General features: G+C 51.4%; 1 protein-coding gene across 1 annotated transcript; it reads left to right on the top strand.

Moving 5' to 3' along the window:
• Nucleotides 1-131: 131 nt before the first annotated feature.
• Nucleotides 132-24,412, top strand: Rhcg (Rh family C glycoprotein). The gene is made up of 11 exons (XM_051148761.1): nt 132-337; nt 10,628-10,814; nt 14,456-14,606; nt 15,755-15,902; nt 16,836-17,002; nt 17,938-18,075; nt 18,258-18,394; nt 18,670-18,794; nt 19,017-19,090; nt 23,032-23,229; nt 24,238-24,412. The coding sequence occupies exons 1-10, from the start codon at nt 151-153 to the stop codon at nt 23,203-23,205; spliced, it is 1,488 nt and encodes a 495-aa protein (XP_051004718.1). The 5' UTR covers nt 132-150; the 3' UTR covers nt 23,206-23,229; nt 24,238-24,412.
• Nucleotides 24,413-27,953: the final 3,541 nt, after the last annotated feature.

Here is a 27,953-nt window from a genome sequence, read left to right as displayed (position 1 = left end):
CGCGGGACTCTTGCCGGTTGGGTAGCGCCCTGGGCGCGAGGGCGGCACCAGGGTCAGCTGTTCTGCGTTCGCCCCGCCCAGTGCCCGGGTCTTATAAGCTTCGCCCTGGCCTCGGAGTCCTGCGTGTGGAGCTGCGGGCAGTGCGGGAGCATGGCTTGGAACACCAACCTCCGCTGGCGGCTGCCCATCACCTGCCTGATCCTGCAGGTGATCATGGTGGTTCTCTTCGGCGTGTTCGTGCGCTACGACGTCCAGGCGGATGCCAGCTGGTGGTTGGAGAAGAAGCGCAAGAACATCTCCAGCGACCTCGAGAATGAGTTTTACTATCGCTACCCGAGTAAGTCCTATAGCCCGCAGACTCACCTTGAAGAGTCTCCAAGGTGGCCCCCAGCTAGCGGGGGCTGCCTGGCTGCACTCCACATTAGGTCTGCCTCTGCCTCTGAAACAGTATGGAGAGGGAGGGGCCTCAGCCAGTCCCTGGAGAAATGATCAGATGAGCACACACTTTGAAAGTCTGGTATCTTTGTTACTGTTCTTTGGTTGGTTTGGGTTGTTTCTTTTTATTTAACTTTCATCTCTCGCCGCCATCAGACGCCTCCTATATCCCTGTCCTACTTGGTGTCCTCAAAAGCCAGAATTCACCTTCATCACCCAACCAGCTGGTGACCTGACTCCCATACACTTCAAATAGAGATAGGTCCTATGTCAGACAGAGATCATAAGGATTACATGCTTGCCTTCCACTTCTGATATGGAGGCAGGTGTGTGGGACCAGAGCTGGTATTGGTCTAGGAGGTCCCAGGGTTTGGAGAAAAAGCTACTGGACACCCTCCCCTACCCTGGGAGCTATGATTAAGAAGATGTCTGTAAGGGCTGGAGAGATATATCAACATTTAATAGTATTGGCTACTTTTCCAGAGGACCAGCGGTTGATTCCTAGCACTTACATGCTGGCCATCTGTATAACTCTAGTTCCAGGGAATCAGATGATCTCTTCTGCCCTTGTTGGGCACTAGGCACACAGGTGCACAGACATGCATGCAGGCAAAGTACTCACACACATTTAAAGAAAAAGAAGAAGACTACATGCTGGGCTCAGTGGCCCATGCTTGTAGTCCCAGCACTCGGAGAGGCAGAGGCAGGCAGATCTCTGTGAGTTTCAGGCCAGCCTGGTCTCTACAAAGCAGGTCCAGGACAGCCAAGGCTGTTACACAGAGAAACTCTGGGAGCGGTGGGACTACAAAGAAGAATATGGCCCTGGAATGACAGACCTGTTTTCTAACATGGCTCTGCTGCTTTGCGGTAGGCGGTGTAGGCAGATGTCAGCCACAAGGAACCCTAACTTCCTTCTCTACTGATTGGGGTGATGACGGTGGGATCCACTGGACAGGGGAGGCGGGGGGGGGGGTGTGTGAGGCACAGTCCTAGGAGTTTAATCCTTACTTTATAATAGCAATTGATTACAAGACCACTGAACACAGCACCTTAAGGCTTTAGGCACCTCTGAGAGTTTAAAAGCAGCCCAAGGCTGGGCGCGGTGGCGCATGCCTTTAATCCCAGCACTCGGAAGACAGAGGCAAGTGGATCACTGTGAGTTCGAGGCCAGCCTGGTCTACAAAGTGAATCCAGGACAGCCAGGGATATACACAGAGAAACCCTGTCTCAAAAAACAAAAAAACAAAACAAAAGCAGCCCAAGGTCACTCCAGGCAGTCTAACCTTCAACTTCCAGCCCAGGACTCTGGCAATGCCCCTGTGCTTTCTGGGTCTACTTTATCCACTAGCTGCCAGTGACAACTCTTCTAACAGTTGGCACTCATGTGGTCACAGGCCATTGGATTTTGAAGGGACCCTGAAGCTTTTCTCTCCCAACAGCTACCCATATCAACCTTCGTCGTCCCCCCACCCTCCGCCGCAGCTTGTGTAAGTGGCAGCGGGACATTTTCCATATCTGGAAATAAAGGGCCCCCATGAGGCCTGTAGCTTCAGAACCTAGGGTGCGAATTCACTCTTCAGGCTGCCAAACTTTCCTCTTCTGGGTGGGAGATTGGCAGGCAAATAGGAAAGCAAGCAAGCTTAGGATTCACTCTTGACTTGTTCCGTTTCATCTGCAGCTCTGTCTCGGTCCCATCTGGGCACCAGAGCCAGCCCTGGTGGGAAAGTGTGAGGCCAAGGCTTCATTTCCAAGGATATCTGTAGCATCGGAACCCCACAGTGGAACGCTATAGGACCGCATGCCCCTTAGAAAGGACACAGTCCTCAGTGCCCCCAACTCCTATCCTGTCCCTCCACACTTGGCCTCCTGTCTTCTTTTGCACCACTCCATAAGCATTTATCTACAGGGTGACCCAGGGATGCTGGCAGCAGTGGGTTGGGACCGAGACATAAATCCAGACTGTCCCATGGAACTAGGGTTTGTGGTCACTCTGAACTAACAAGTTGTACATCATGGGTCTCTGGTCCGCAAGGACTCCTAGATTTATTGGGATTTATATGAGAGCCCTGCATCTCATAACACCCAAGACCAGTGGTGCTGAGCCTGGTGCTCGGAGCAGGCAGTCGATTTCTGACAGTGGCAAGTATCAGTTGCTGAGGAGGGGCCAAGTTGGCCGAGGGTCCTCTGAGAAGGAAGCTGGGAAGTGGGGTGAGAGGCTCATGATGGCCTGAAAGGAAAGGGGGGAACATGCTGATTGAGAAGGGAACCCCAACCACCAAGGATGCTTTCCCCCAGTTGCCCTTGTCGCCAACTCCAAGAGATATGGGGGAGTGTGCACAGAAGCAGGAAGTGTGAAATAACCTTGGCCTCAGTGTTCCTTGGCAAGGACAGGAAGTACTACGATGGGACAAGCACCTCCAACCAAGCATAGGATCTCATCTCAGTCATCACTGTCAACCCTCAGGGGAAGACATGGCTCCTGCCTCCCCCTCCCCCAGCCCCATTTCACAGATGAGACCACAGACGTGTCTCACACAGGCCACCCAATAAGAAACCAGGAGCCCAGGTTGCCACCCTGGGATCTGACTCTGTTCCACAGCTCCCTAGATCATGGTGAACTGTGGTTAGGAGCTACGGGAGGAATGTGAGGCTTCCTGGCTAGGTGGGTCTCCAGGCCCTGGTTTCTGCAGGTAATTAATTCCCAAGGGTGTGGGACAGGGCAGCCCATGTGGTCCTTCTAATTCTTGGCTGGCAGTGATCAGGACCTATGCAGGGTGAAGGTATTAGTGGAGCCTGCTGGACATCTCTGGGTTCCAGAGCAGGACAGCATCAAGACTCAAGAGGGCTCAAAATCGGGATCCTTGGCCACAGTCCCCCACAGAAGACTGACGCAGAGCTAGCTGGAAATGTGCCTCCAGGAAATGGCAGGAGAGGCCCAGTGCCTACCACCCTTAGTGTACTGGTAGAGTAGAGGTCAGGATAGGAGCTTCAGTCAATTGTCCCCCCCCCCCACCCCCGAGTGGTAAACTTTGGTTGACTACTTTGTGGGTGTCAGGGTCGGGGAACAGGCTCATCCGAGGAGTCAAAGAGAAGTCGAGGCGACTGGGAGTGGAAGTGAGAACAGCTAGGTAGTGGCGCCCTCTAGTGGAAATTAACATAGTTGGCCGCTAGTGTGTTGATCTGCCGCATTGGAGCGTGGGATTGAGTTTCCCTAAACTGTGAAGGGCAGAGGACCAACTTCCACTTATCAGCAGCAAGGTCTCCTGCCCCTGGTCACTCTTGACGGGGGTGGGGGGTGGGGTGGGGACCACCTGCTCAAATATGGGCGGCGGCCTGTGCCGGGACTTTGATGGGGCTTCCCACAGAACTTCTTGGGCTGTTTGTACTACACAGAGGACATGCCTTGGACAAAGCCACACAGACCAAACTTCCACATGATTGCTGCTAAACCTCTTCAGTTAGCGCCGAACCTTAGGCGACAGGATTTGATGGACAGGTGGTTTCGGTGCTAACTCAGGACCAACTTGGCAGGGAAAGAGGAAGGGCATGTGCCCAAGGAGAGGAAGCTACATCTCGGGCCAGAGAGGGCCAGGGCACCCAAGGGGCTGAGGTGAGAGAGCATAGATGGGGGAAGAAAGACAGGAAAAGCCAGGATTTCTTGTGCCTGCACTTGGGACAGAGGGAGACTAAAGGCAGCGACAATGTGTAGGTGTGCCTGATGCCCTTCTGCTCTTCCTCGTCAGCATGGCTTTTCCATGCCGCCACAGTCTGGGGGGGCCCCCTTCTTGATAGGCCCCGCTTAATGACAGGACATTTTCTCCCGGGGGCTCCCTCAGTGTTCCCCTTTTGTCCTCTAGCTCCAAGGCACACGAGTACTTGATCTGTTTCTCCCCCCACATACAGTGGGCCAGCATTCTGCTGGGTGGCATGTGGTCGGGCTTCAGGCCCCACCTCCTCCGTGGCTGGTTGTCTGAGGCTCACCACAGCCAAGATGACACCCAGCACATAACGTTCCCCCAGCTGCCCCTTCACTCCCATTGGCTCTGAGTTTGTCAGTGGCGCAGTCTTCGTGTTTCGGGAGGCAGAGGCAGGCGAATCACTGTGAGTTCCAGGCCAGCCTGGACTACAAAGCAAGTCCAGGACAGCCAAGGCTAATACAGAGATACCCTGTTCGAAGAAAAACAAAAAGCAAAAAACAGTCTTGGTGTCACCTAGCTCTCCTCCCTGCTTAGGAGACTGTCATCTGAACACAGCCTCTCTCTCTCTCTCTCTCTCTCTCTCCCTCTCTCTCTCTCTCTCTCTCTTTTCATGGAGTTCTTCTAGTCTGTCCCTCATTGGCTCTTCCCAGGATAACCACAAGATCTTTTGCGTTGCTTCACGTATATTCTCTCCTTTTTCACCACAACCACATGGGACATGATAACGTGAAATACACACACACTTAGAAACCCCCGCCAGGATGTTTTTGCTCTTGTGAGCTCAGCAGAGCAGAATAGACTAGAAACCTTGAAGGGGACTCAGAGCATCATCCTGAGAGGTACATGGGGTAGAAAATGTCAGCTTTCTTATATCCATCTGTGCTTGGATGAGCAAAGAGGCCTCTCACTCCTGTTCAGGGCCTGCTAGCTGAGAGAGAGGCCGAAGGCACTGGTCTGGGCCTCAGGGAAGCCCTGGAGCAGGGTGGGGTGGGAGACAGATCTGGACAGATAGCAGAGGTGAAGGTCAAGATCAGTGCAACAAAGACTTCATCCACCGCTCTCTTGTCAGACTGCAGGGCCTCTAGGGCCCATCAGCCCTGTGTGTGGGTGTTAGAGGAAGAGGGCCTTTGGGCCACTGTGCTGTAACGTCACCTGATAGCTCCTGGACTGTGTCCAGCTGACTAACTACAAAAGCAATGAGAACATACTTTTTTTTTTTTTGGTTTTTCAAGACAGGGTTTCTCTGTGTAGCCTTGACTGTCCTGGACTCACTTTGTAGACCAGGCTGGACTGGCCTGGAACTCACAGCAATCCGCCTGCCTCTGCTTCCCAGGTGCTGGGATTAAAGACGTGCGCCACCATGCCCAGCTGATTACATACTATTTAAAAATTAAATACAATATCATTTGTGGGGTTGGGAATTAGGGGGTGTTTTCACTCATGTATGTCTATGTACCACTTGCCTGTAGAGACCAGAGGGTGTTAGAGCCTTAGGAACTGGAGTCACAGGTGATTGATTGTGACCTATCATTTGGGTTCCAGGAGTTGAACTCTGGTCCCCTGGAAGAGAAGCCAGTATGCTGTACTTTTTTGAGGGGAGCAGATGGGGAGGGGGGGAGAAACTGTGTAGTTCCTGGCTGTCCTGGAACTCTGTAGACCAGGCAAGCTAGCCTCAATCTCAAGAGATCTGCCTGCCTCTGTCTCCCAGGTGTTGAGATTAAAGGCGTGCGCCATCACCACCCAGCAAAGGTTCCTTTGAGGGAGGGGAGAAGAGAAGGATTTCTCTGTGTAACCCTGGCTGTCCTGGAACTCACTCTGTAGACCAGGCTGGCCTCGAACTCAGAGATCCAACTGGCTCCTGAGTGCTGGCATTAAAGGTGTGCGCCACCATTGCCCTGCTAAGTTGTATTCTTGAAAATATCATGGAGGGCTCTCCCTTAGGCACTCAGAATATCCTGGTGGCCAACACAGGCATAGCCTGTCTTCCTAGAGCTGTGGAGTCTAGTAGGTTAGACAAACCAACATACAACTTCATGTAATAGGACAGGGAAGGAAACGAGGGGACAGCCTGCCTTAAAGTAGGTGGTCACAGTTGGGCCTAGTGCCATAAGCCTTTCATCCCAGCACTCGGGAGGCAGAAGCAGGTGAATCCTGTGAGTTTGATGTCAGCCTGGTCTACATGAGTTTCAGGACAGCCAGAGCTACTGAAACCATGTCATAATTTTTTTTCCTTTTTTTTTTTTTTTTTTTTTAAAGGTGCTCTCCATGAGGGCGTGTCGCTTTGGGCTGAGATATAGGGGAAGAGATGTTTGCAGGCCAGTTCTGCAGCGGCCTTTCAGTCAGGGAAGTAGCACCATCGCAAAGCGCCTGTAGTGTGATGGGAATTGAAGGAAGGTTAGTGCAGCTGGCACACAGAAGGGAGAGTAGAAACCAGAAACGGAGACAGTGTAAAGAAGACAAGGCGGCCTGGCAGGCCCCAGGAGCTGCCTTTTCTTTCTCGTTCTCAGCCTTTGGAAATAATTTCAAATTTACAAAAGCTGCTGAAATGGAACACAGAGAGACACATTATGCTATGTACACTTTAACTCAGGTTCAGGAATTGTTCTGTCTCCAGCTACACACACACACACACACACACGCACACACGCACGCACGCACGCACGCACGCACGCACGCACATGCACGCACACACTTGGAGGGTCAGTCACATCCCTCATAGCCTTCCTCCCTGGCACACTCTGGCATATTAGACTTCATATGTCCATGTGGGTGAGGTACCTTTTTTTTTTTAAAGTTTTTTTGTTGTTGTTGTTTTTTGTTTTGTTTTGTTTTGTTTTTTTGAGACAGAATTTCTCTGTGTAATAGTCCTGGATGTCCTGGACTCACTTTTGTAGATCAGGCTGGCCTGGAACTCACAGTGATCCGCCTGCCTCTGCCTCCCCAGTGCTGGGATTACAGGCGTGCGCCACCACACCGGCCTGTGGGTGAAGTACCTTAATTCACCATCCGTACCTAATTCTTTCAGCTGACCCAATAATCTTTTTAGCTGCCTCCATACTTTCTCTGCCAAATCCAGTGCAGACGTAGGTATTGGGTGTAACTGCCATCTCTTTTAATCTGGAACAGTAAAAATACAAACAAACAGAAAAAAACCAAGCAAGGCTTTTCTTGGTTAATTTTCAAGAGGACACTACCGCTTTGCTTTGCTTTGTTTTGTTTTGATTTTGAGTCAAGGTCTTACTATGCAGCACAAGCTGGCCTCAGATTTGCAATCCTCCTGCCCTAGACCCCCAAGACAGACAAGCACCACGGTGCCCTACCTCAGCCTCAACCCCTTTTAGCAACAGACTCCTTGTTTTGTGTGCTGTTGCTTTTTCATTATTAAATTTGGCCCTGCAGTATCAGGGAGAGCACCCTCTGGGGGGATGTCCCATCTGGAGGCACGCACTGTCCTTCTGCTGCCATTCGGCATGTTAATTTTGATTCCCTCACTCTTTATGTAACCTAATTTTTCCTCTGTACAATTACAATGGTTTGTTCTTCCCTGGAGACCAATGAGTCATTTATTGGCAGAATCTTTAAGGCGGTGCAAAAGCCCTGCTCTTCTTGGAATTTCCCTCTGCGTTTAGCATCACTCAATTGACTCGTTGCTGTGAAAGCGATGGTTTTTCTAATGCTGATTTTAAGCAGAGTCCTCAGCACCAGACTGCAGGCAAGAGCCCTCTTTGCTACCCTGTCGGGTTTTTTTGTAAATTTATTGTCAGCATGGACTCGAGAATTCCTGTATCTAAATGGCTGTAACTTATTATGAGAAACCATTATTTTTGGTGCTTAAATTGCCCAGATGAGGCCAATGGGAGCCCTTTTGTCTGGCGCTTGGTATCCCATGCCATTCACAGTTCCTTTGTGTCTTATATTTCTATTAGGTTTTCACATGTCTGGGTTTTTTAATTTGTGGTGTGTGTGTGTGTGTGTGTGTGTGTGTGTGTGTGTGTGTGTGTTTTGTAAAATTAACTTCTATTCTCCTGGCTCAATTATTAATTGGGAGACTTACTTCTGTTAGCCTAGGCCTAGTCCTGGAAGCTTCTAACCTCCATACAATCTAACCCTGGCCTAGAATGTTTTAGCCTCTAAGACTGACTGCTTAATGACTTCACCCTTGCTTGATCTTTCTGAGCTCTAGGCTGGCTGGTTCAACTCAGCTGTTCTGGCTCAAACTCTTCTCCCAGCTGACTTATTTAACCTGGCTTCTCTCTTGGCCCAGAATTGCTCTGCTTGGCCTCAAACTAACTCAGCAAGCTGCTCTAATCTTCTGGCTTCTTCTCATTTTCTGGCTTGTTCCGTCTTCACCTGAGTAAAACCTCCCTCCTCTCTCTGAAAAACTGCCTCTCAAGTAGCTTCCCTTTTCTCTCTCTTCTCATGAAAGTTGGGCTTATCCTATTCTGTCAAGTTTTCTCTGATTCATCATCTCCTTTTCTGCCACTCAATTGAACATCAGTTTCAACTAAGGGTGCTTCCTTCTACAACTAGCTTTCCCTTTGATTTGGATTAAAGATATGTACCACGATGCCTGGACCTATGCTTTTCTTTTCCTGATACTCTATGCCAGGCTGGCCTTGAACTCAGATCTGTTTGCCTCTGTCTCCTTGATTAAAGGTATTCATTTCAGCTAGATCCCGCAGACCTAGAAGATCTTTGGATGTGATCTGTTGCCAGAACAGCCATGTTCTGAATTAACATTCCTCTACAGCTTGTGTGGGTTTTGTTTTGTTGTTGTTTTTAAGACAGGATCTCATTATGTAGCTCTGGCGGACCTGGAACTCACTCTGTAGACCAAGCTGGCCTCGAACTCACAGAGCTCTGCCTGCCTTTGCCTCCCAAAGGCGTGCACTGCCACGCCCAGCTCCTTATCTTGTTTTCTTGGTCTCTAAAAGCAAGCAATATTAGTGCTGGGAGAATAGTTTAGGCCATTCTAGTCCACCCCAAATCCTTCTAGCCCATTTCTTTTAGTTTTATTAGAAATCTGAGATTCCGAGTGTGGAGGTGGCTTGCAGGGGTCACTGTGAGTTAGTCTGGACAAACTTGGAAATAGAACCAATGCTTGAGTAATAATAAATAAATACATACATACATACATACATACCCAATTGGACCACCTTTTATGGGCACACATTAGGCCAAGAACTTTACATACACACATCTGTATTTAACCTCTGCAACATCTGTAAGGCGGCATTACAAAAGGTGTTTAAGGCCGGGTGTGGTGGTGCACGCCTTTAATCCCAGCACTCAGGAGGCAGAGGCAGGTGGATCGCTGTGAGTTTGAGGCCAGCCTGGTCTACAAAGTGAGTGTCAGACAACCAAGGCTACACAGAGAAACCCTGTCTTAAAAAACCAAAAAAAAAGAGGGGGGGGGGGAGGACTGGAAAGATGGCTCAGAGGTTAAGAGCACTGCCTGCTCTTCCAAAGGTCCAAAGAACCTTCCAAAGGTTCAATTCCCAGCAACCACACGGTGGCTCACAACCATCTATAATGAGATCTATAATGAGTGCCCTCTTCTGGTGTGCAGACATATATGCAAGCAAAACACCGTATACATTATAAATAAATAAATCTAAAAAAAAAAAAAAAAAGAAAGAAAGAAATAGAAATGTGAAAATGGAGGGGGAAAAAAAAAGGTGTTGAGCCCCAAGCGTGTTTGGGAGCAGCCATCCATCCAGACGATGGAACATTGGTGTTCCATTCTCTCCTGCTGCATGGCTGGAGGAACTGCATTTGGGGGAGGGGGGTCGGGAGAACGCAGACATGAGTAGCTCTGCTCTGTGCAACTATGTTTGGCCTGTCACGGCCATGCTTATTCAGATCAGCATTGATTCTTCTGCCCGGAGGAAAAGGTTACTGTGGAGAGGGCGAGACTATATTGCCTCAGGTGATCTGTGTTCTAGACTCTGCACACCACCACCACCCCCAGACCCCGAGTATAACTTGGCCTCAAATTCAAATGCTCAGGGCCTGAGGAAGAACCTCAGTGGTAAAACATATGAATGAAGGCCCTGGATTCCACAACCCGCACGGAGGGAGGGAGCGAGGTGGGGGTGGGGTGGGGGAGTATAAGCCAACCAAAATGCTCAGTTGGCCATCCGTGTGGACCAGCAGTGCTATCTGAATGGAGGGCGAAACAAGAAAATTGTCATCTCCCAAGGGTGCTCTCAGGCATCTTTTGGCCCTACAACCCAGTGGTCTAGCCTGGAGACACACCCCAAGTCCCCCGGCTGTCTCCAGAGAACCTTAAAATGGAGGTGGTGGTTCTGCCAGCCAGCTGTAGTCTGGTTGCAAGGAATAAGGGACCTTGGATGGGGGCGGGCAGGGCTCCAGGTTCTGTCACAGTGTCTGGAAATATAGGAGCCATCCTAGGTGACGCTGGCCTGTCAGACTTAAAGCCCTGGTGGACCTTCTCTAGGCGGCAGAGACCTTCAACTGAGCTCTCCCGGCAGGCTTCCAGGACGTGCACGCCATGGTCTTCGTGGGCTTCGGCTTCCTCATGACCTTCCTGCAGCGCTACGGGTTCAGCGCTGTAGGCTTCAACTTCCTGCTGGCAGCTTTCGGCATCCAATGGGCTCTGCTCATGCAGGGCTGGTTCCAAAAGTTTGAAGATGGCATCATTGTCCTGGGCGTGGAGAAGTGAGCCCGGGAGTAGCCGAGGGGCGGGCCCTGGAGGGGATGGGGCGCAGGTGGGCTGGAGGCGGGGCAACTTGATGGGGGTGGGTCCTCGGGGCGGGTAGGGCTCAGGGGCAGGGGCGGGGTCTGGATGGGGCGGTGCGTGGGAAAGAAAACCTGGATATGGCTCAGAAGTCTGGACCTAGAAGCATAGTAGTGAGGGTGCTGTAAGGGACAGGTGATGGGACAGGTTGAGGATGGAGAGAGAGGAGAAAGGGAGTGGATTGGGACAGGAGAGGGCGACTGGGTGGGCTTAGGTGGTTTGTCCTTCAGGACACTTTAGTCTGGTGGCAGATGCTCCACCCACAGTTTTCTCATCAGCAACTCTCCAGGAGGGTGGTAGTAGAGTTATTCAGGTACCTTGGGAGGGTCTCTCTCTGAGGCAATACAACCCCAGGGACCCAGGAGGCAGGGCCAGCTTCCTAAGCCAGCATCAGAAGGCTCCTTGCTAAGAAGGCACAGAAATGGGGAACTCAACTCAATGGAGGTCTTGCACTCCACCTCTCCCTTAGGCAGGAGGAGCGGTGAAGGCGTGTGTGTGTGTGTGTGTGTGTGTGTGTGTGTGTGTGTGTGTGTGTGTGCAGGCTCCCAGTGTAGCCTTCTGAGCTTGCATCCCAGGGTAGGGTACCAACCTTTTATCCCACCTCCAGCCTTCTAAATAACAACTTCTCAGCTTGATGAGTCACCAGCCCTTCCCCACCAGATACCTCACTCTCCTCTTCTGGGAAGCTGCCTTCCCTGGGCTGCCCCAACTCACCACACCAGCAGTAGTAGCAGATTGGAAGATAAATTCTGCCAAACCAATTTGTCAAAAAAACAAAAACAAACAAACAACAACAACAACAAAAAAAAAAAACAAGCAAGCCAGCCAGGCAGCGGTGGCACACACCTTTAATTCCAACAGGCAGAGCAGATCCCTGGATTCTAGGCTAGCCTGAGCTACAAAGTGAGTACATACAGAGAAACCCTGTCTCGAAAAACAAAACAAAACAAAACAAAAGAACAAAAACCTACCAACCAACCAAACAAAAACCAGGCCAAGCTGTTCTATCACATTGTGGCCTCTGGAATTGCAGCTGTTGATGCTGTGTGGGGAAAAATAATGAAGGCTCTCTCCCAGGCTGGGCCAAGTTGTAGGTTTCGGCAGGCTCTTCCCTCAGTCAGCTCAGATGCCCTCCTCCTTATGCAGACATAAGAGAAGTTTGGTTTAAGGGGGGGCAAGTTCTTTTTGGGGAGTGGTGGTTTTGTTTTTGTTTTGTTTTGTTTTATTTTTGAGATAGGTTTTCTCTGTGTAGCCTTGGCTATCCTGGACTTGCTTTGTAAACCAGGCTGGCCTCAAACTCACAGCGATCCACCTGCCTCTGCCTGAGCAAGCCGTCATTGGCACTGCGAATTCCTTAGTCTGTTGTCAAGCCTGCAATTAGGAGCAAACTGATAGAAAAACACTCGCAAAGGGCAGATCTCTGCTGTATCAGTTACTTCTCTGCATGGAAGGAGGGTGGTGCCCAAATGCACTCAAAGCCTGGCTCCCCTCCCCCCACCAGCGAGATGTGTCCCTCCATCTTCCGCTTTTCCTCCATTAGGCCACACCTCCTAACTTCCCCAGACATGGCCACCAACTGAAGACCAGTTGTTCCAAGGACTGAGTGTATGGGGGACATTTCTCACTCAAATGCCCCACTCGCTGTCACAAGGAAAGCACCAGCCAAGTGTTATCAGCTAGATGTTTGAAACTTTAAACACGTGTAAAAGAAAAGACCAGTTACTCGAGCCACTTAGTGACACATAAAAGAAACAGGAAAAGCATTCAGCTAGACAAAATGAACAAAACCTATGACATGCATATCTCCCTGAAGTGCAAAATGCACTTCTCAATACCACAGGCCTAAAGTATGAATAGACGTGCTATATGTATCTAGTTAGCCTCCATGGCAGAATGGCTGTGACACACGAAAAAGTACTTGGAGGCAGAGGTAAGCGGATCTCGGTGAGTTCGAGGCCAGCCTGGTCTACAAGGAGAGTCCAGGACAGCCACAACTAATACAGAGAAAACCTGTCTCGAAAAACAAACTTAAAAAATTTAAGTAAATAAATAAAAATATTTTATTTCTCAAAAGACAAACTCTGAGTTAGCAAGTTTGAGGTGAACTAGGTATTCAGCAAGCACTTGATAAATAGAGTTTGGGCAAGTCGGCTTTGTGGAATTAGATTCCAGCTCCTGACCTGGAGCTGATATCTGGAGTCCAAGGCTGGAATGAGCCTGTTGTCGCCTCATGGGCTCAGAGGTGAGGGTCTGCGTCTTCTGTTCTGTTGTCTCTCAGGCCTTCCTGACATCCTATGGTATGGCACCCAGGCCCACCTCCCAGGCGTTGATGTGTTCTCCCAGCTCTTCCGTTCTCACCCTTCCTCCCTCCTAAAGGGGCACCGCCATCAGGTGGCTGCTTGGAAGACAGCTGGAGTCACTGGGCCTCCATGAGCCTGCCTCTCATACCTGTGAAGTGGAGGTGATAAGGGCAGCCACCTTTTGTAGTTGGGATGGTTCAACATAGTAGCCCCTTTCAGCCAGACCCAGCGGACGCAGTGACACACAAGGCTGGCAGCGGAGGGACACTCTGTAAAGATTCTCCGGAGAGGTCCTGCCTTCGCTCTGCAAACTGGCCCTCGATCCAATTGTTTCACTGTGATTTGGTGTTATACCCACACCCCTGCACACGAGGAAGATGCCTCGAGGTTCAACAGCCTTGAGGAAGCAACCCGATCCACACTGAGGGTCTGCCTGAGAATGCTGGATAGCCTTGCTGCTGGCAGGGGACAATACTCCAGGCAAAGCATGTAGTGGACAGACAGAAGCAGGGTCCCCTGTAGGTGCAGGTGGTTTGGGAGCTGCAGCAGATGCCCACCTCGCCATGATCCCTCTGCTGGCGTGGCTGGGCCTGTGCGGTTCAGAATCAAGGGGAGCTCGTGTGCCTCCTTTTGCCTTATCCTTTCTGTCAGCCCTTCCTGCCCCGGCATGCCCAGTACCACTCGAGATCTTTACTTCCTGCGAGAAGGCCCCTTTGTCTCTTCTGTGGACACTGACCCTGGCTTGTGGGTAAAGTGACAGGAAGGACTCACAGTGGGAGGGACAAGTGAGCCTGGAGTGAAGACTCAGAGTCTGGAGCAGGGGCCACATTGGAGAAACCGGGGAAGGAGGCCTTTTGGCAAGCAGAGGTAATAAGAGGAAGTTCTGGGAGAAAGGCAAGCAGACGACAGAAGGCAGGGTTTCACCCCAGACACAAGGCTTGTTCAACAACAATGGCCAGAGCACTCGGTTCCCTGCGCATAAGCTGTCCATCCACTGGGCATGGGCTGTCAAGGGGAGACATGGCTCTCCACTGCCGCTGTGCTGGGTACTATGCACGCATGGCTTTAACCATGATGAGCTCGTTAATCACAGATAGCGAAACTGAGGCTCAGGGAAGTTAAGCCACCAGCCACAGTACACAGAGGACCGAAGGCTTGGTGGAGAGGCGGGGTGAGGATGGTTGCCCGGGGCGGGGGGGGGGGGAGGTGGGGGGGGAGTTCATTTCTGGCTACAGCTGCAGCTCCTCGCTGTCTCTCTACAGCATCATCGAAGCTGACTTCTGTGTAGCATCTACCTGTGTGGCCTTTGGGGCAGTTCTAGGCAAGATCAGCCCAGTCCAGCTGCTCATCATGACCTTCTTCCAAGTGACCCTCTTCTCAGTGAATGAATTCATCCTCCTGAACCTCATAGAGGTGAGCAAAGGTGGGGGAGGGGGGAGACAAAGAGGGATCAAGGGAGAGAGATCTGGGGCCATGTGAAACCCGACAAGTCACTCAGCTTCCTGCATCACGGTTTGCTTGGTTTTTTTTGTTTGTTTTGTTTCCATCTACAAGCTAGGAATCACGATGCCCTCCCAAGGTCTACCTGACATAGCTGCCCAGCATCTAGGCAGAGTGGGCCTTCTTCCAGTCCTCTCTAAGCTTGACTCTGTCCTTGTCCTCTAAGTCAGGCCTGTCTCCATCAGAAGCACTCATGTGCCTGTCCTGTGTTCAAGATTCATCTCCTAGGCTAGGCAAGCCAGCAGAGGGCGCCACGGCCAGCCTAGTGTGCTTCAGAAGCTTCCCCAATGGGGGCTACTCAAATCGCAAAGCCCCACCAGGAGAGCTAACCAAGCCAAGCCAAGCAGAGGGCAAATGGGAAGGGCCCTGGCATCTGGGTGACTGGCCAGCAGCCTGGGTACAGGGTACCTCCCTCTGCTCAGTCGAATGCTGTGGGAACCGTCTTAGATACGGTTTCTATTGCTGTGATGAAATGCCATGACAGAAAGCAACTTCTGGGGTGAGGAAAAGGTTTATTTTGCTTATTCTTCCACGTCCCAGTCCGTTATCTAAGGCAGTCCTGGCAGGAACCTGGCAGCAGGGACTGGAGCAGAGGCCATGGAGGGATGCTGCTTACTGGCTTGCTTCCCATGGCTTGCTCAGCCTGCTTTTAGAACCACCTGCCCAAGCTTGGCACCAACTATCCCCAATCAGCTGGGCCCTGCTATGTCAACAAAATGCCCTGCAGACTTGCCTACCGGTCAGTTGGATGGAGGTATTTTCTCAGGTTCCTCTTCCCAGATGATTCTATAGCTTGTATGTATCAAATTGACAAAACAAACAAAAACAGACCAACCAACCAAACAAACACGTGCACACACACATGCACATACATGTATACACACACACACACACACACACACACAGAAGAAAAATATAGGTCAGGGAACTAGGCTCTGTGTTCTGATGAGTCATAGACAGCTAAGCACGTGTGCATGTGTGTCGCGGGGTGGGGGTAGGGAGAACTGTGAGGAAGGAGGGAGAAAATGGTGCCAGGCCCTGACAGGCCCCTTGCACTCCAGGCAAAGGATGCAGGGGGCTCTATGACCATCCACACATTTGGCGCCTACTTTGGGCTCACAGTGACCTGGATCCTCTACCGAAAAAACCTGGAGCAGAGCAAGCAGAGACAGAGTTCAGTGTACCATTCCGACCTTTTTGCCATGATTGGTGAGAACTAACAGCTGCCACGTTGGTGAGGGCAGCCATGGTGGGTGAGACCTCCCATGTGGGTGAGGGCCACCCTGTAGGGGCGGGGGCATCTGGGGACAGCTGCTATATCAGTGAGAGCTGCCCCAGTAGATGAGAGCTGCTGTGATTGGTCAGACCTGCTGTGAATGGGTAAGAGTGACGCCACAGAGTTGAAAGACTGCCATGATGAGTGAAGGTCACCACCATGAGGGGTGAGAGAAGCACTCATCATGAATGAGAACAGCCATGGTGGGTGAGGGACCACCCTGCAGATGGATGGGGACAGTTATACATGCATGAAGGTGTGCTGTGATGCGTGAGGATCATGAGCCACACGATCATGGCTGGCTGCTGGTTCCTGGGGAGAAAGGGCAGAGTGAAGTCGCCTGTAGATACTTGTAGAGTCCTGGGTTGTCCCTCAGGAAGTTGGCCACTCATCCTATGTGTTCCCTAGAATGCCCCAAAAGTAGCTGTGGCCAGGGCAACCTGAGCATTCCCACTCCTTATGTCTCTTCATTTCAGAGAACAGGTGACATTTCTCAGACCCAGGCCTGCCTTCCGTCACCCCATAGACTGAGAGATGATAGTGCCACCAGCTAATCTGTCTTCAGAGGGGAAGAGACTCTCCCATATGACATTACAAGAGTAGGAGCCATGTAGCCAGTCTTAGTGGTCAGGGAGACAGAGGAGGCTTCGTGAAGTGGTATGGCAGGCCAAGTGGGAGCTAGGTGAGTTAGGCAAAGGGGTGGGGGGGGGATGTTTCTAGAAGGAGCACCAGTGAGAGTGATGCTCAGATATCAGAAGCAGCTCGGCTTCTCTGGAGTTGAAAGGCAGTGCCTCTGCTTGGGCATGTGAGCCTGACCTAACCACCTCTCCTCTCCTGGGCCCTGGTGTGTGTGTGTTCTGACCCAGGCACCCTCTTCCTGTGGATATACTGGCCCAGCTTCAATTCGGCCATTTCCTTCCACGGAGACGCCCAACACCGAGCAGTCCTCAACACCTACCTCTCCTTGGCGGCCAGTGTGCTATCCACAGTGGCAGTGTCCAGTGTCATACACAAGAAGGGCAGGCTGGACATGGTGAGCAGGGGGGTGGCAGGGGGTGGCAGTGCTGCGGCTTTTGTGGGGAGGTATCATTCTGACTGCCGAGGCTCAGCCTATACCTCATTGTGGCAGTCTGCTTCTAGATTGGCATGCCCAAACCTAGATGCTTAGAGTGGGCCATCCTTGCCAAATGTTCTTGTCCTCCCCACAGCCTGAAATGCTACTGGCCAGTGTCAGTTGCATGCCACATCAGGCCTACCTAACAGAGGAGTTGGGGCTGTCCCCTCTGCCAGGCCTTCATCCTCCTGTCATCACTGGTTTCTTGGGCTTTTGTTGTTGTTGTTGTTTTGTTGTTTTGTTTTGTTTTGTTTTTTTCAAGACTAGAGTTTCTCTTATAGTCTTGGGTGTCCTGGGCTCACTTTGTAGACCAGGCTGGCCTTGAATTCACAGAGATCCTCCTGCCTCTGCCTCCCGAGTGCTGGGACTAAAGGGCTGCACCACCATGCTTGGATTCTTGGGCTTTTTAATGCTGTCCTAGCCCACACACTTAGAGGAACCAGGTGCACAGCACATGCCACAGCCAACTAGGAACATTGGTAGCAACTGGCCATGCATGATGCCCACAAATATCTTTTGCAGACACATTGTATACTCAGATATGCCCATTGCACCCAGATAGACATGGAGGGGGGAAAATTTGCACTTGGGTTGTTAGAGCCCATGGGTATGTCCATCAGCACACTGACTCACGGACACAGAACGTGTCCAGGCCTGCTGGAAGTTGTGGGTGGCTTGCTTGCAGAGCATACGAAGCAGCTGTACTCAGCTGGGGCCAAGGCTAAGCCCTTCTGCGTGTTCCTGGCTTGCTGAATCTGAGCTGTTTCCAGCTTCCAACTTTGCACAGCGTGTGAGCACAGACCACGCTCCTGGAACAGAACTGAGAGTTTGCACACTTTGCCTGCCCTGCCCAGGTGCACATCCAGAATGCCACGCTTGCAGGTGGCGTGGGCGTGGGCACAGCTGCAGAGATGATGATCACACCTTATGGCGCCCTCATTGTGGGCTTCTGCTGTGGCACCTTCTCCACCCTAGGATTTGCATACCTATCGGTGAGGCCCCTAGGACTGGTGCTGGGGTGGAGGTTGGGGGGAGGTTATGTTCCTGATAATAGGGAGAGATGGAGGGAGGGGGCAAAGATTAGGGAACACTGAGTTTCTGTGTTTTTGATGGCCTCCCCATGCCCCCACCACAGCCACCGCCTGAGCAGTGCCTCCCTCCCTCTTCCCCCTAGCCGTTCCTGGAATCCCGCCTACGCATCCAGGACACATGTGGCATTCACAACCTGCATGGCATCCCTGGTATCATAGGTAGCATCGTGGGTGCGGTGACAGCAGCCTACTCCTCCCCCGATGTGTACGGACTACCAGGGTAAGTGTGGAGGAGGCTTGAGAGTGGGTTTTCCTCCTTCCTTCTCTTTGCCTTCTTCCTGTGGGAACAAAGGCATCACCGTCCTCTTCATTTTCCACTCTAGACCATTCATGGGCCTCTCCCCCCTACAACCCTCAGACCTGCCCTAAGAATGCAACAAAAGAACCGGCTAGTTAGGAAGGCAGAGGCCTAAGCTTTCAAGAGCACACCTGTGAGGTTGCAGTAATCATGGCCTCTCCATGGGGCCTTTGCTTGCTTCCTGTCTCTACCCCTAGGATAGTCCATTCCTCTGGTTTCGGGGGTTATAAGACGGACTGGACTAAGAAAATGCAAGGCCGGTCCCAGATATTTGGCCTCCTCCTGAGCTTGGCCATGGCCTTGGTGGGCGGCATCATTGTGGGTGAGTGAGACTGGCTAGACCAGAAAAAGATGGGGATCCTGGTGGGAGACCCACTAAGTGGGAGACCCGAGAGCATGTGTGAAGGGTGGACCTGGGTCCCCCTGGAATCCCCGATATCTGCGTTGTCAGCTGTGGGGTCAGGAAGGAGCTGGTCCAGCTGAGGGCAAAAGTTGGGATGAGGAAAAAATAGTTTCTGACTGCTGTGTCCTCCAATCTCTTTAGGACTCATTTTGAAATTGCCATTCTGGGGACAAGCTGCTGACGAAAACTGCTTTGAGGACTCAGTGTACTGGGAGGTGAGTTCTAGAGACCAGTCTGTCTGCATAAGGGCAGCTGAACCCCTCGCCTTTCCTTCACCTATATAGGGCATGATGTCACCTGTGAATTGAAGACTCTCTTCCCTATCCTCCTTTATTTTGCCTCTGGACCCTGAGTGGAATGTGTATACCTTTTTTTCCCCCTACACACTCTGGGAGTAGAGTCACCAAAGCAGCCTGCCATGGGGCCTGAATCTGGAGTGTCAGCCTGCAGGTGTATTCTACTAAACTTCCAAAGTCTGAGCCCCAACTCCAGCAGCGTCAGTGTCACCTTGTACTCCAAACCTAGGGAGAGGGCTGAGGCAAGAGGGTCAGAGGTTCAAGGTCATCCTTAGATATACAGTGAACTTGGCATGCTATAGGTGACCTTATCCTTAAAACAAACAAACAGGGGGCTGGAGAGATGGCTCAGAGGTTAAGAACATTGATCGCTCTTCCAAAGGTCCTGAGTTCAATTCCCAGCAACCACATGGTGACTCACAACCATCTATAATAACGAGATCTGGTGCCCTCTTCTGGCCTGGAGGTAGAGGACTGTACACATAATAAATATATATTAAACAACAACCACAACAAATCAGCAAATTACCTACCCAGAAGTATTAACAAACAACCTTCTGGGTGACTCTGATGGAGGCCTCATCCGAGAACCTCTCTGTTAGCCTGATGGCTCATTAGTTACTCTTCCTGGCCTCTGAGAGTCAGTTGGGAAGCCTACAGAGGAGTGGTTCTCAGCCTGTGGGTCTCGACCCTTTCTAGGGGCAGGGCGGGGCGGGGTTAAAGAATCCTCTCACAGGGATGTCATATCAAACATCCTGCATCTCAGATATTTACACTGTGATCCACAACAATAGCAAAATGACAGCCGTGAAGTAGCAACAAAATAATGTTATGGTTGGAGGGGGTCACCACAACACGAGGAACTGTATTAAAGGGTCGCAGCATTGGGAAGGTTGAGAAGCACTGGACTAGCGCTCCTCAGAGCTTCCAGCCTGCAGCTTGGGTTTCACTGGGCTGGTGGTGCAGGGCTTGGGCGTGTAAGTGCTCTGTAAATCTCCCCCAGGTGGTTCTCACCCTCACCTTGGCCTCAGTGTGGTGTCCAACCATAGAACCCATAGTAAGCACCTTATCTTACTGCCACCTGATGCCAGCCCGAGGGGCCTCACTCAGAAGGGCTGCAGGAGGACAGGTTCCCAGGGGATTCTGGCTCAGAAGCGGGATTCTACCACACCCCACCACTTTTAGCCTGTTGGTGCAAAACCCAACCTGAGAGGTGCTCCAGGAAATAAAATATCAGAACCCAGCAGAACTGCCTATCACTGTTTCTCTCTGTCTGTCTGTATCTCACTCGTTCACTTTTTCTCTGTCTCATGTGTGCACACATGTGTGTATGTGTGTGTGTATGTGTATGTGTGAGACATCTGTAGAAGTCAGAGGACAACTTGTAGGCATCAGTTCTCTCCCAACATGTAGGTGCCAGGAACTGAACTCAGATCATCAGGCTTGATAGCAAATGATTTTACCCACTGAGCCATCCTGCCGGCCCAGAACACATTTTCTTTAAAGGCATGCCTCCCAATTGGAGCCTCCCATGGCATCAGAGTTTCTCTCCCCAATAACCCTCAATCCATTATTGCAGATGTTTACCTGCTCCTTTCAGATGAGAGAGAGAGAGAGAGAGAGAGAGAGAGAGAGAGAGAGAGAGAAGAAGAAGAAGAAGAAGAAGAAGAAGAAGAAGAAGAAGAAGAGAAGAGAGAGATAGGCAGACAGAGACAAACAGAGACAGAGAGACAGAGAATATCAAAAGACACTTTGTAGGACTCAGCTTCCTTTTACCATGTGGGATCTGGGGATGGAACTCAGGTCACTAGCCTGATGGCAAGAGGCTCTACCCACTGACCCTGATTTGCTTATTTTATTGTTGTTGTTAATTGTTTTTTCTGTTTTTTTTTTTTTTTTTGAGACAGGGTTTCTCTGTGTAGCCTTGGCTGTCTTGGACTCACTTTGTAGACCAGGCTGGCCTCAAACTCACAGCAATCCACTTGTCTCTGCCTCCTGAGTGCTGGGATTAGTGGCGTGCGCCACCACACCCGGCAATTTGCTTATTTTAAATTATAAAATTGCTAGAAGGTCAATTCAGAAACTCTGGAATTAAAGAAACATGTCTAGAAATATATTTACAAGGTGCTGAGGCTGTAGTTCAGTGGTAGAGCACAAGTCACAAAGCACAAGGTTCAATCTGACTACACATGCATGCATACACACACACTCACACAAACTTACACTCTCACACACACACTCATACAAACAATCACACTTACACACACTCACGTACATTGTTAAAAAAAAAAAAAAACCAACCCTCTTTGAAACACCATTAATACTTACAGTATGTTTCCTCTCATGCTTTTTTCTCTGTGTAGGTTTTTTTTTTATGCTGTTGAGATTTGATTATTCACCCTGCTTTTTCTCTTTTCCTATCTGGCAAATGGATTGCCTCATACTGTTAAATTTTTAGCAGACTTCTTTTCTTGAGCATGACCGTGTTCATCCTAACTTGAGTCTGTGCAAACATAATTTGAGACACCACAATTAGAAACACCTGGGCACAATACTAATGAACCCCCACATCTCCATGCATAAGAGTTGCTTCTGTCTGTCTGTCTGCTTGTCTGTCTGTCTATCTATCTATCTGCCTGTCTATCATCTATCTATATCTATCTATCATCATCATCATTATCATCATCATCTGTGTCTGTCTATCTTCATCTATCTCTCTATGTGTATATCTCTGCGTGTACACTCATGTGTGCCCACACAGTTATATGTTCCTATGTATTAAAGAAAATGGTGTTAGTGGGGCTGGAGAGATGGCTCAACGATTAAGAGCCATGGCTGCTCTTCCAAAAGACCCAGGTTCAATTCCCAGTATCCAGAAGCTCACAGCTGCCTGTAATTCCAAGGTCTGACACCCTCACACAGACATACATGCAGGCAAAACAACAATGCACATAAAATAAAAATAAAATAATAATTTTTTAAAAGAGAAAGTCACGTTGGGTTCCTCTGTTACTCTCTGCCTGTTCCTTTGAGGCAGGGTCTCTCCCTAAGCCTGAAGCTCACATTCTCACAGCTAGGCTGGAAGCCAACAAGCCCCAGTGATCCTCCTGTCTCCACTCCTCTTGGGACTGGGGCTACTGGCACATGGTAGATGTCTGGCTCGTTACATGGTTCTGGGATCCAAACTCCAGTCCTCGTGAATGCGAAACAAGTGAGCTTCACTATGGAGACACCCTTCCAGCCCATCCTCATTTGTTCTGACCATGGAAAGTCAGGCCAAGTTCATACTTCCTCCCAGCAGTACTAGGTCAAGAGAAAACAAAAGTCTAAATTGCTGGAAGTGAAAGCTGTCCCTGCACCCCTGTGCACCTGGGCAGCGAGAGGGCTTCCCAGAGGAAAGGAGTGAGGCATCTGTGGGAAGGCAGGGCTGAGCTGCCCTCCCACCCCTGCCCTTGCTTCACTGCCCAGATCCATTTCCCGTCTTTGCATCCCCTTTTCCACTTTTAGATGTAGCTAAGGTTTCTGACACGCTATGCTGCTCATCTTTCAAAAATGGGCACAGCTTTCCCAGCCCTCCAAGCTGCTTGTTCCAGTCTACAATGCAATCTGAGCTCTTCTGTCACCCCTGTTTACCCAGCTGCTATTCTTGTGGTGAGGACGCTTTGGTCCCTAGCACCCTGGACAGTGCCAGTGCCCTGCCAATTGTAAAGGGCAAGCTGTTGAGGGAATGTTCATGTGATCTTCAACAAGACCACAAGGTGGCACTGGCCACACAGCATTCACAGGCTTTGGCTCATCCCAACCAACATACAGGGCTCTGCCTGTGACTGAACCCTGGAAGTTGCTTTCTCTCCCCACAGATTCATGAAGAAGCGAACACGGTTTACATTCCTGAGGACCTCGCCCGCAAACACCCTACTTCTATGATAACCTCAGTACCCTTGGTACCTTCACCGTCCATGATTCCCCCAGTCCCTCCAACACCTCCAGCATCCCTAGCAACTCCAGCACCTTCAGCATCCTTTGTACACTAAACTCCCAGGGCAGGTGAGAAGCAGGTAAGCCTTACCTGTAAGAAGGGGTGGTCTACTTCTCCCAACAGAGGCCCAGGTCTCAAAGCCCAGTTGCCTTAGCAAGGAAACAAAGAGCAAGCATGAAGAACTGAAGGCGAGAACTCGCAGGAACAGGCAGGCTAGACTGGAGGGATGTATAGAAGGACACCCAGGAACACACTTGACTTTGTGGCTGCTTTCTCCTCTGTGACGTGGAGAGCTTCTTCAGCCTAGAGATCAAGGTTCAGTGCTCTTGTCTATGATCAGGCTAAGCCCTCCCTCCTCCTCCCATGTAAGGCAGAACGTGTCGATGGGGTAATGCAGTATCTATCCAACCCTTGAGAAAGCTCCCATGAAGCAGGGTAATTGTTTCCCTCATGTTCATATCCCAGGCTAGCCTGGAACTACTGAGTGTCCTCCCTCCTCCTCGCCAAGTGCTGGGATTACAGATGTGTGCCACCATGACCAGCCACCCCCACCCCCCTTTTTAAGGGCAGGATCTCAGATATCCCACGCTGGGTTTGCCTCAATAAGTAGCCTGGAATGACCTTGAACTACTGATCATCCTGTCTTACCTCCCAAGTGCTAGAGTTACATGCATGTACCACTAAATCCAATTTATACAGTGCTGGTCTCCAAACCCAGGGCTTTGTGCATGCTGAGCAAGCACTCTACCAACTGAGCTGCATCCCGGCTCCCTCTCTTTCTTTCTTTTTAAAAGATGGAGAAATTAAAGCACAGGATCTTCAAGCCATGTGGCTAACAAGTGAGAAAACTGGGGTCTTTCAATTACCGTTGGTCTTACAAACAGTTGACAGACTTAGAGACCAGAGGTTAGAAGTAGCTGGGTCCAGGGCAAAAGGCAGGAGAGAGGATTTTAGAGATGATCAAAGCCAGACTGTGGCCCTTGCTAGTGGCAGTCACCTCAACTAGAAAAAGAAAAGGTGCCAGGAGGCTGTGACAGGGCCACTGCTCCCATTGGACACACCCGCTGCTCCCCCTCTCTCCCTACAGGCTCTACAAGACTGTTCCCTAGCTCTGGGAAGAGCTGGGCTGACCTAGCTGGGAACTTGGGAGCAGGGCAGCTGAAAGGCCTGCTGGCCTGGCCCCAGCACCTGCCACACACCCCTTCATCCCAGGGGGCTTGCCTGAGAATTGAGGAGATTCCAACAAAGTGAGCTTGAAGCCAGGGTCAGCTGCCAAAAGGTCTGCCCCTGCCTGGGGTCAAGATGCTCATATCCTTCAAAAAGCAGCAAGGAGAGTGGCTGGGGTGGGGGTGGGGTGGGGTGGGGGATTGGGGTGGGGTAGAAGGGATGGGCTTGACCCTCTCTGGGGGTACCATTTCTTAGATACTTCCAGCCCCCAGGCCTTTCCCCCCCACCCCCCACCCCTGCCAACCATATCTCCCATGCTCTGAGGGACCCCAGACCACTCTATTTTGTGTAGTAAATAAATGCTGTTGATATTCTTTGTAGACTGGGTGTCAATGCTCTGATAGGGCCCTGTGATATATATATATATATATATATATATACACACCCAGAAGACCTGACCTTCTGTCTGACCCTAACTCTTGCCTAAAGGGCCACTCGCTCTACAAGAAAGTTCACTCAGCCTGGGGAGGCCCGGGAGCTCAGCCCTAGACTGCATTCTTTCCCCAGGCACCCCTCTTCCTTTATGTTAAGTGTCCACTCCAATGAGGGAAGCCACTAGCTTGATCTGAGTACATCCCAAGCAGGCTGGGGAGTAGGGAGGGAGGGGTCCCCTCCCAGTTGGCTTTCCCTAGCCATTCCCCCCCACCACCCCACCTTGCCTGCCCTGCCCACTCCTGCTGTACAATGGGGAAAGTTTCAGGTCCTTAAATTCCCAGGTGTGGAACGGACATGTAGACCACCGAGATGCGGTCTGTGACTAGGTGGCGGTGACCTGGTAGGATTGTGGAGGACCACCAGGAGTTGCCCAGGGAGTTACAAGAGGATAGCATGAGCAAAACTCCGTGTACAGGAATCAAAATGACTTTGCCTTTAGGTAGCAGAAAGGGGAAGGGAAAGTGTACAGGCTAGAGAGCAAGGAAACCCGGGTCTTTTGTGGAGCCAAGGTTCTTGGGAAGGAAGGGGTGAAGAGAAGAAGGGGACGGTCTCCCCGCCTCCCTGACAATTCACACACTCACACACGTACACGATAGTGCACGCACACTCAGGGCTCCGTTCCCCTTTGCAGAGCAGTAGGAGGGGGCGGAGAGGAGGAAGCTGAAGTGCCACCTATTCATGTTATGCGATGTAACACCCCTTATTTTCCATGCTGGGTAAAGACAAAAACCCTTTACAACCTGTTTCTGGAACTTGTCAGCAGCTGCCAAGAGGAGCATGTTAATTAAACGTCGGCAAAGATGGAAGCCGGAGGCCCCGGCTCTAATTGGACAGTTTGCTTCACCGGATTGAAAAACATTGTGACAAAGGAGGAGGTGCGCAGCAGCTCGGCAGGGGGACCGGGTTGCGGGGGGCGGGGGAAGGGGGGCGGCGGCTTTGATTCCAGCTGATCGGCCCGGCCCCTCCCCCACGGCCGCGCGGTTCCGCCCAGCCCGTCCCTGCAGGGCCAGGGCGGGGTGCAGGGGCGGGGTGTGGGAGGGGCGGGGCGCAGGTGGTGAGGTGCAGAGGCAGAGTCTGGGAGGGGACAAAAATGGGGTGCAGCTGGCGGGGTGCAAGAGTGAGGTGTGAAAAGGTCTCAAGGGACAGTTTTGGGGTCTGGGAGTGGCAGTACAGATAGATGGTAAGGTGCAGGGAGCGGAGGAGGGTTTCTGGGAAGGATACAGGAGCAGGATCTGCCAGGGGTTCACGAGGCGGGCCATTCTTGGCGGGGGGCGGGGTGTGGAGGGGAAGCAGGATCTTTTCTAGGACCAGACCTCGGGTCTCGGTGAACCATCTCCGAAACTGATAGACACCAATGGTGGGCCAGGCTTTGAGGGAGCTGTGGTGTGACGCCCTCCCCCTCACCCCATCCCCTGATCACAATACTTGGGCACCAGGGACAAGCAACTGAGAAGCTTCTGCCTTTGGGCAACATGGAGGCTGCCTTGGAAGCGGTGCCCAGCTGCTTTCTAGAAGGGAGGTCGCCTTAACGTGATGTGAACAGGAATGAGGAATCACACAGCGCTGGAGGCTAGGGCACTGTACCAGAAAACCGGACTTGTAAAGGTTCCCAGGGAGCTTGCAGGTCCACCAGGGCTGGGGATCACATTGTCCTATGGATGTGCTCCCAAGTTCCCTCCCCTGCGTGCTAAACTGGGCACTATGCTCAAGACCTCCCTCACCCACCCTGTCATTGAACTCCCCAGCAACCCAGAGAGAGTGGCTGTAATCTTCTAGGTTTACTGGTGGGGAAACTGAGGCCCAGAGACAATAACACCCTACTCAAGGTCACTGTGGTGGGGTGGGTGAGGAGAGAAAGTCTCACTAAATAGTTCTGATTGGCCTGGAGTTCCCTATCTAGCCTGCCTCAGTCTCCTAAGAATGAGTGTTCTTAAAGATAACCTGGACCGAGAGACCTGGGCCTCTGTTTGTTCCAGGTTCTCTGAATCCAGACAGACCCAGCCTTCAGTCCACACCTTTTCAGAATGGTCTGAACTGTTCTTTTTTGGGCTTCCAGGCTGGGGTTCCCCCAAGGACGGTTTGCATCAAGGTGAAGTTCACCCAGGAGGGTACCCACATATGCCCACAGGCCCTATTTCCTGGAGACGGAAGCACTGGGGTTGGAGCCAGGCTGAGGCTGGCGACAGGCTGCAGCAAGGATGGGGAAAGACACCATTGTCGCTGGGCCAAGGGCTAAGAGCTTGCCCTTGGGTGTGGAGTTCTGGGACTATTGACTGCTGAGAGCTGAGTTCCCAGGCAGGGAGGGGCTGGAGCAGCCTGCCCTGTGCCCATATTGCCCGCTGAGCCTAATCCCCTGAGAGCCAGACCCAGGAGCCCAGACAAAGCTGCTGGGGAGACAGCCTGCCTGCCCTTGATGGAGTCCTGCAGCCTGGTCCTGGGTGCTAAAGAGGCCACCTGGAGGAGGGGTGGGTGGGCCATGAGTAGTTATGCCTGAAGGAGTCTGCACAGCTGCTCTGGCCTGGTGTAGTGTATATGTAGGACGCTTTAAAAATAGGCAGCCGTGTGTGTGTGTGTGTGTGTGTGTGTGTGTGTGTGTGTGTGTGTGTGTGTGTGTGTGTGTACTTGAGGGCTGATCGAGCAGGGTGCTCAAGAGCAGCCCTTCAGAGGCGGCTGGAGGGGCGCTGCAAATTGTAATCAGATTAAGGGGACCAATCACTTAGGGCTCTTGAAAAGGCCACAAGGTCCCTAATCAGCCCCAAGCGTCCCAGCCTACAAAGCCCGGAGGAACTCCGCAGGAGCCACCCTCTGGGGGGCCGAGGGGTGGGGGCTTCTTTCTTCCCAGTCTTTAGTAATTATGTCAATTTGCTAGCCAAATTGTTTGCTCAAGTGGACAGGGGGGCTTGTGACCCATTCATGTGGTAATGTGGGAACCAGCGGGACTCCTGGCTGGGAAAATAGGAGGGACTGGGACCTTTCTCCAGGGAGCAGCCAGGGCAAGGGCATGGGGTGCCCAGGCTTCTAGAGCCCCCCTCACTGGTATGGGTCTTTCCCTCTTGCACTCTGCACTCCAACTGCTGACTATGGAACCCAGGGCCCACATTAAAGGATATATGGAGCTACCTCTCCAGCCTTCAGTACAGG

Source organism: Acomys russatus, chromosome 7, assembly GCF_903995435.1.
Source record: "Acomys russatus chromosome 7, mAcoRus1.1, whole genome shotgun sequence".
NCBI classification, from domain to species: domain Eukaryota; kingdom Metazoa; phylum Chordata; class Mammalia; order Rodentia; family Muridae; genus Acomys; species Acomys russatus.
This window is presented reverse-complemented; position numbering and strand designations above follow the sequence as displayed.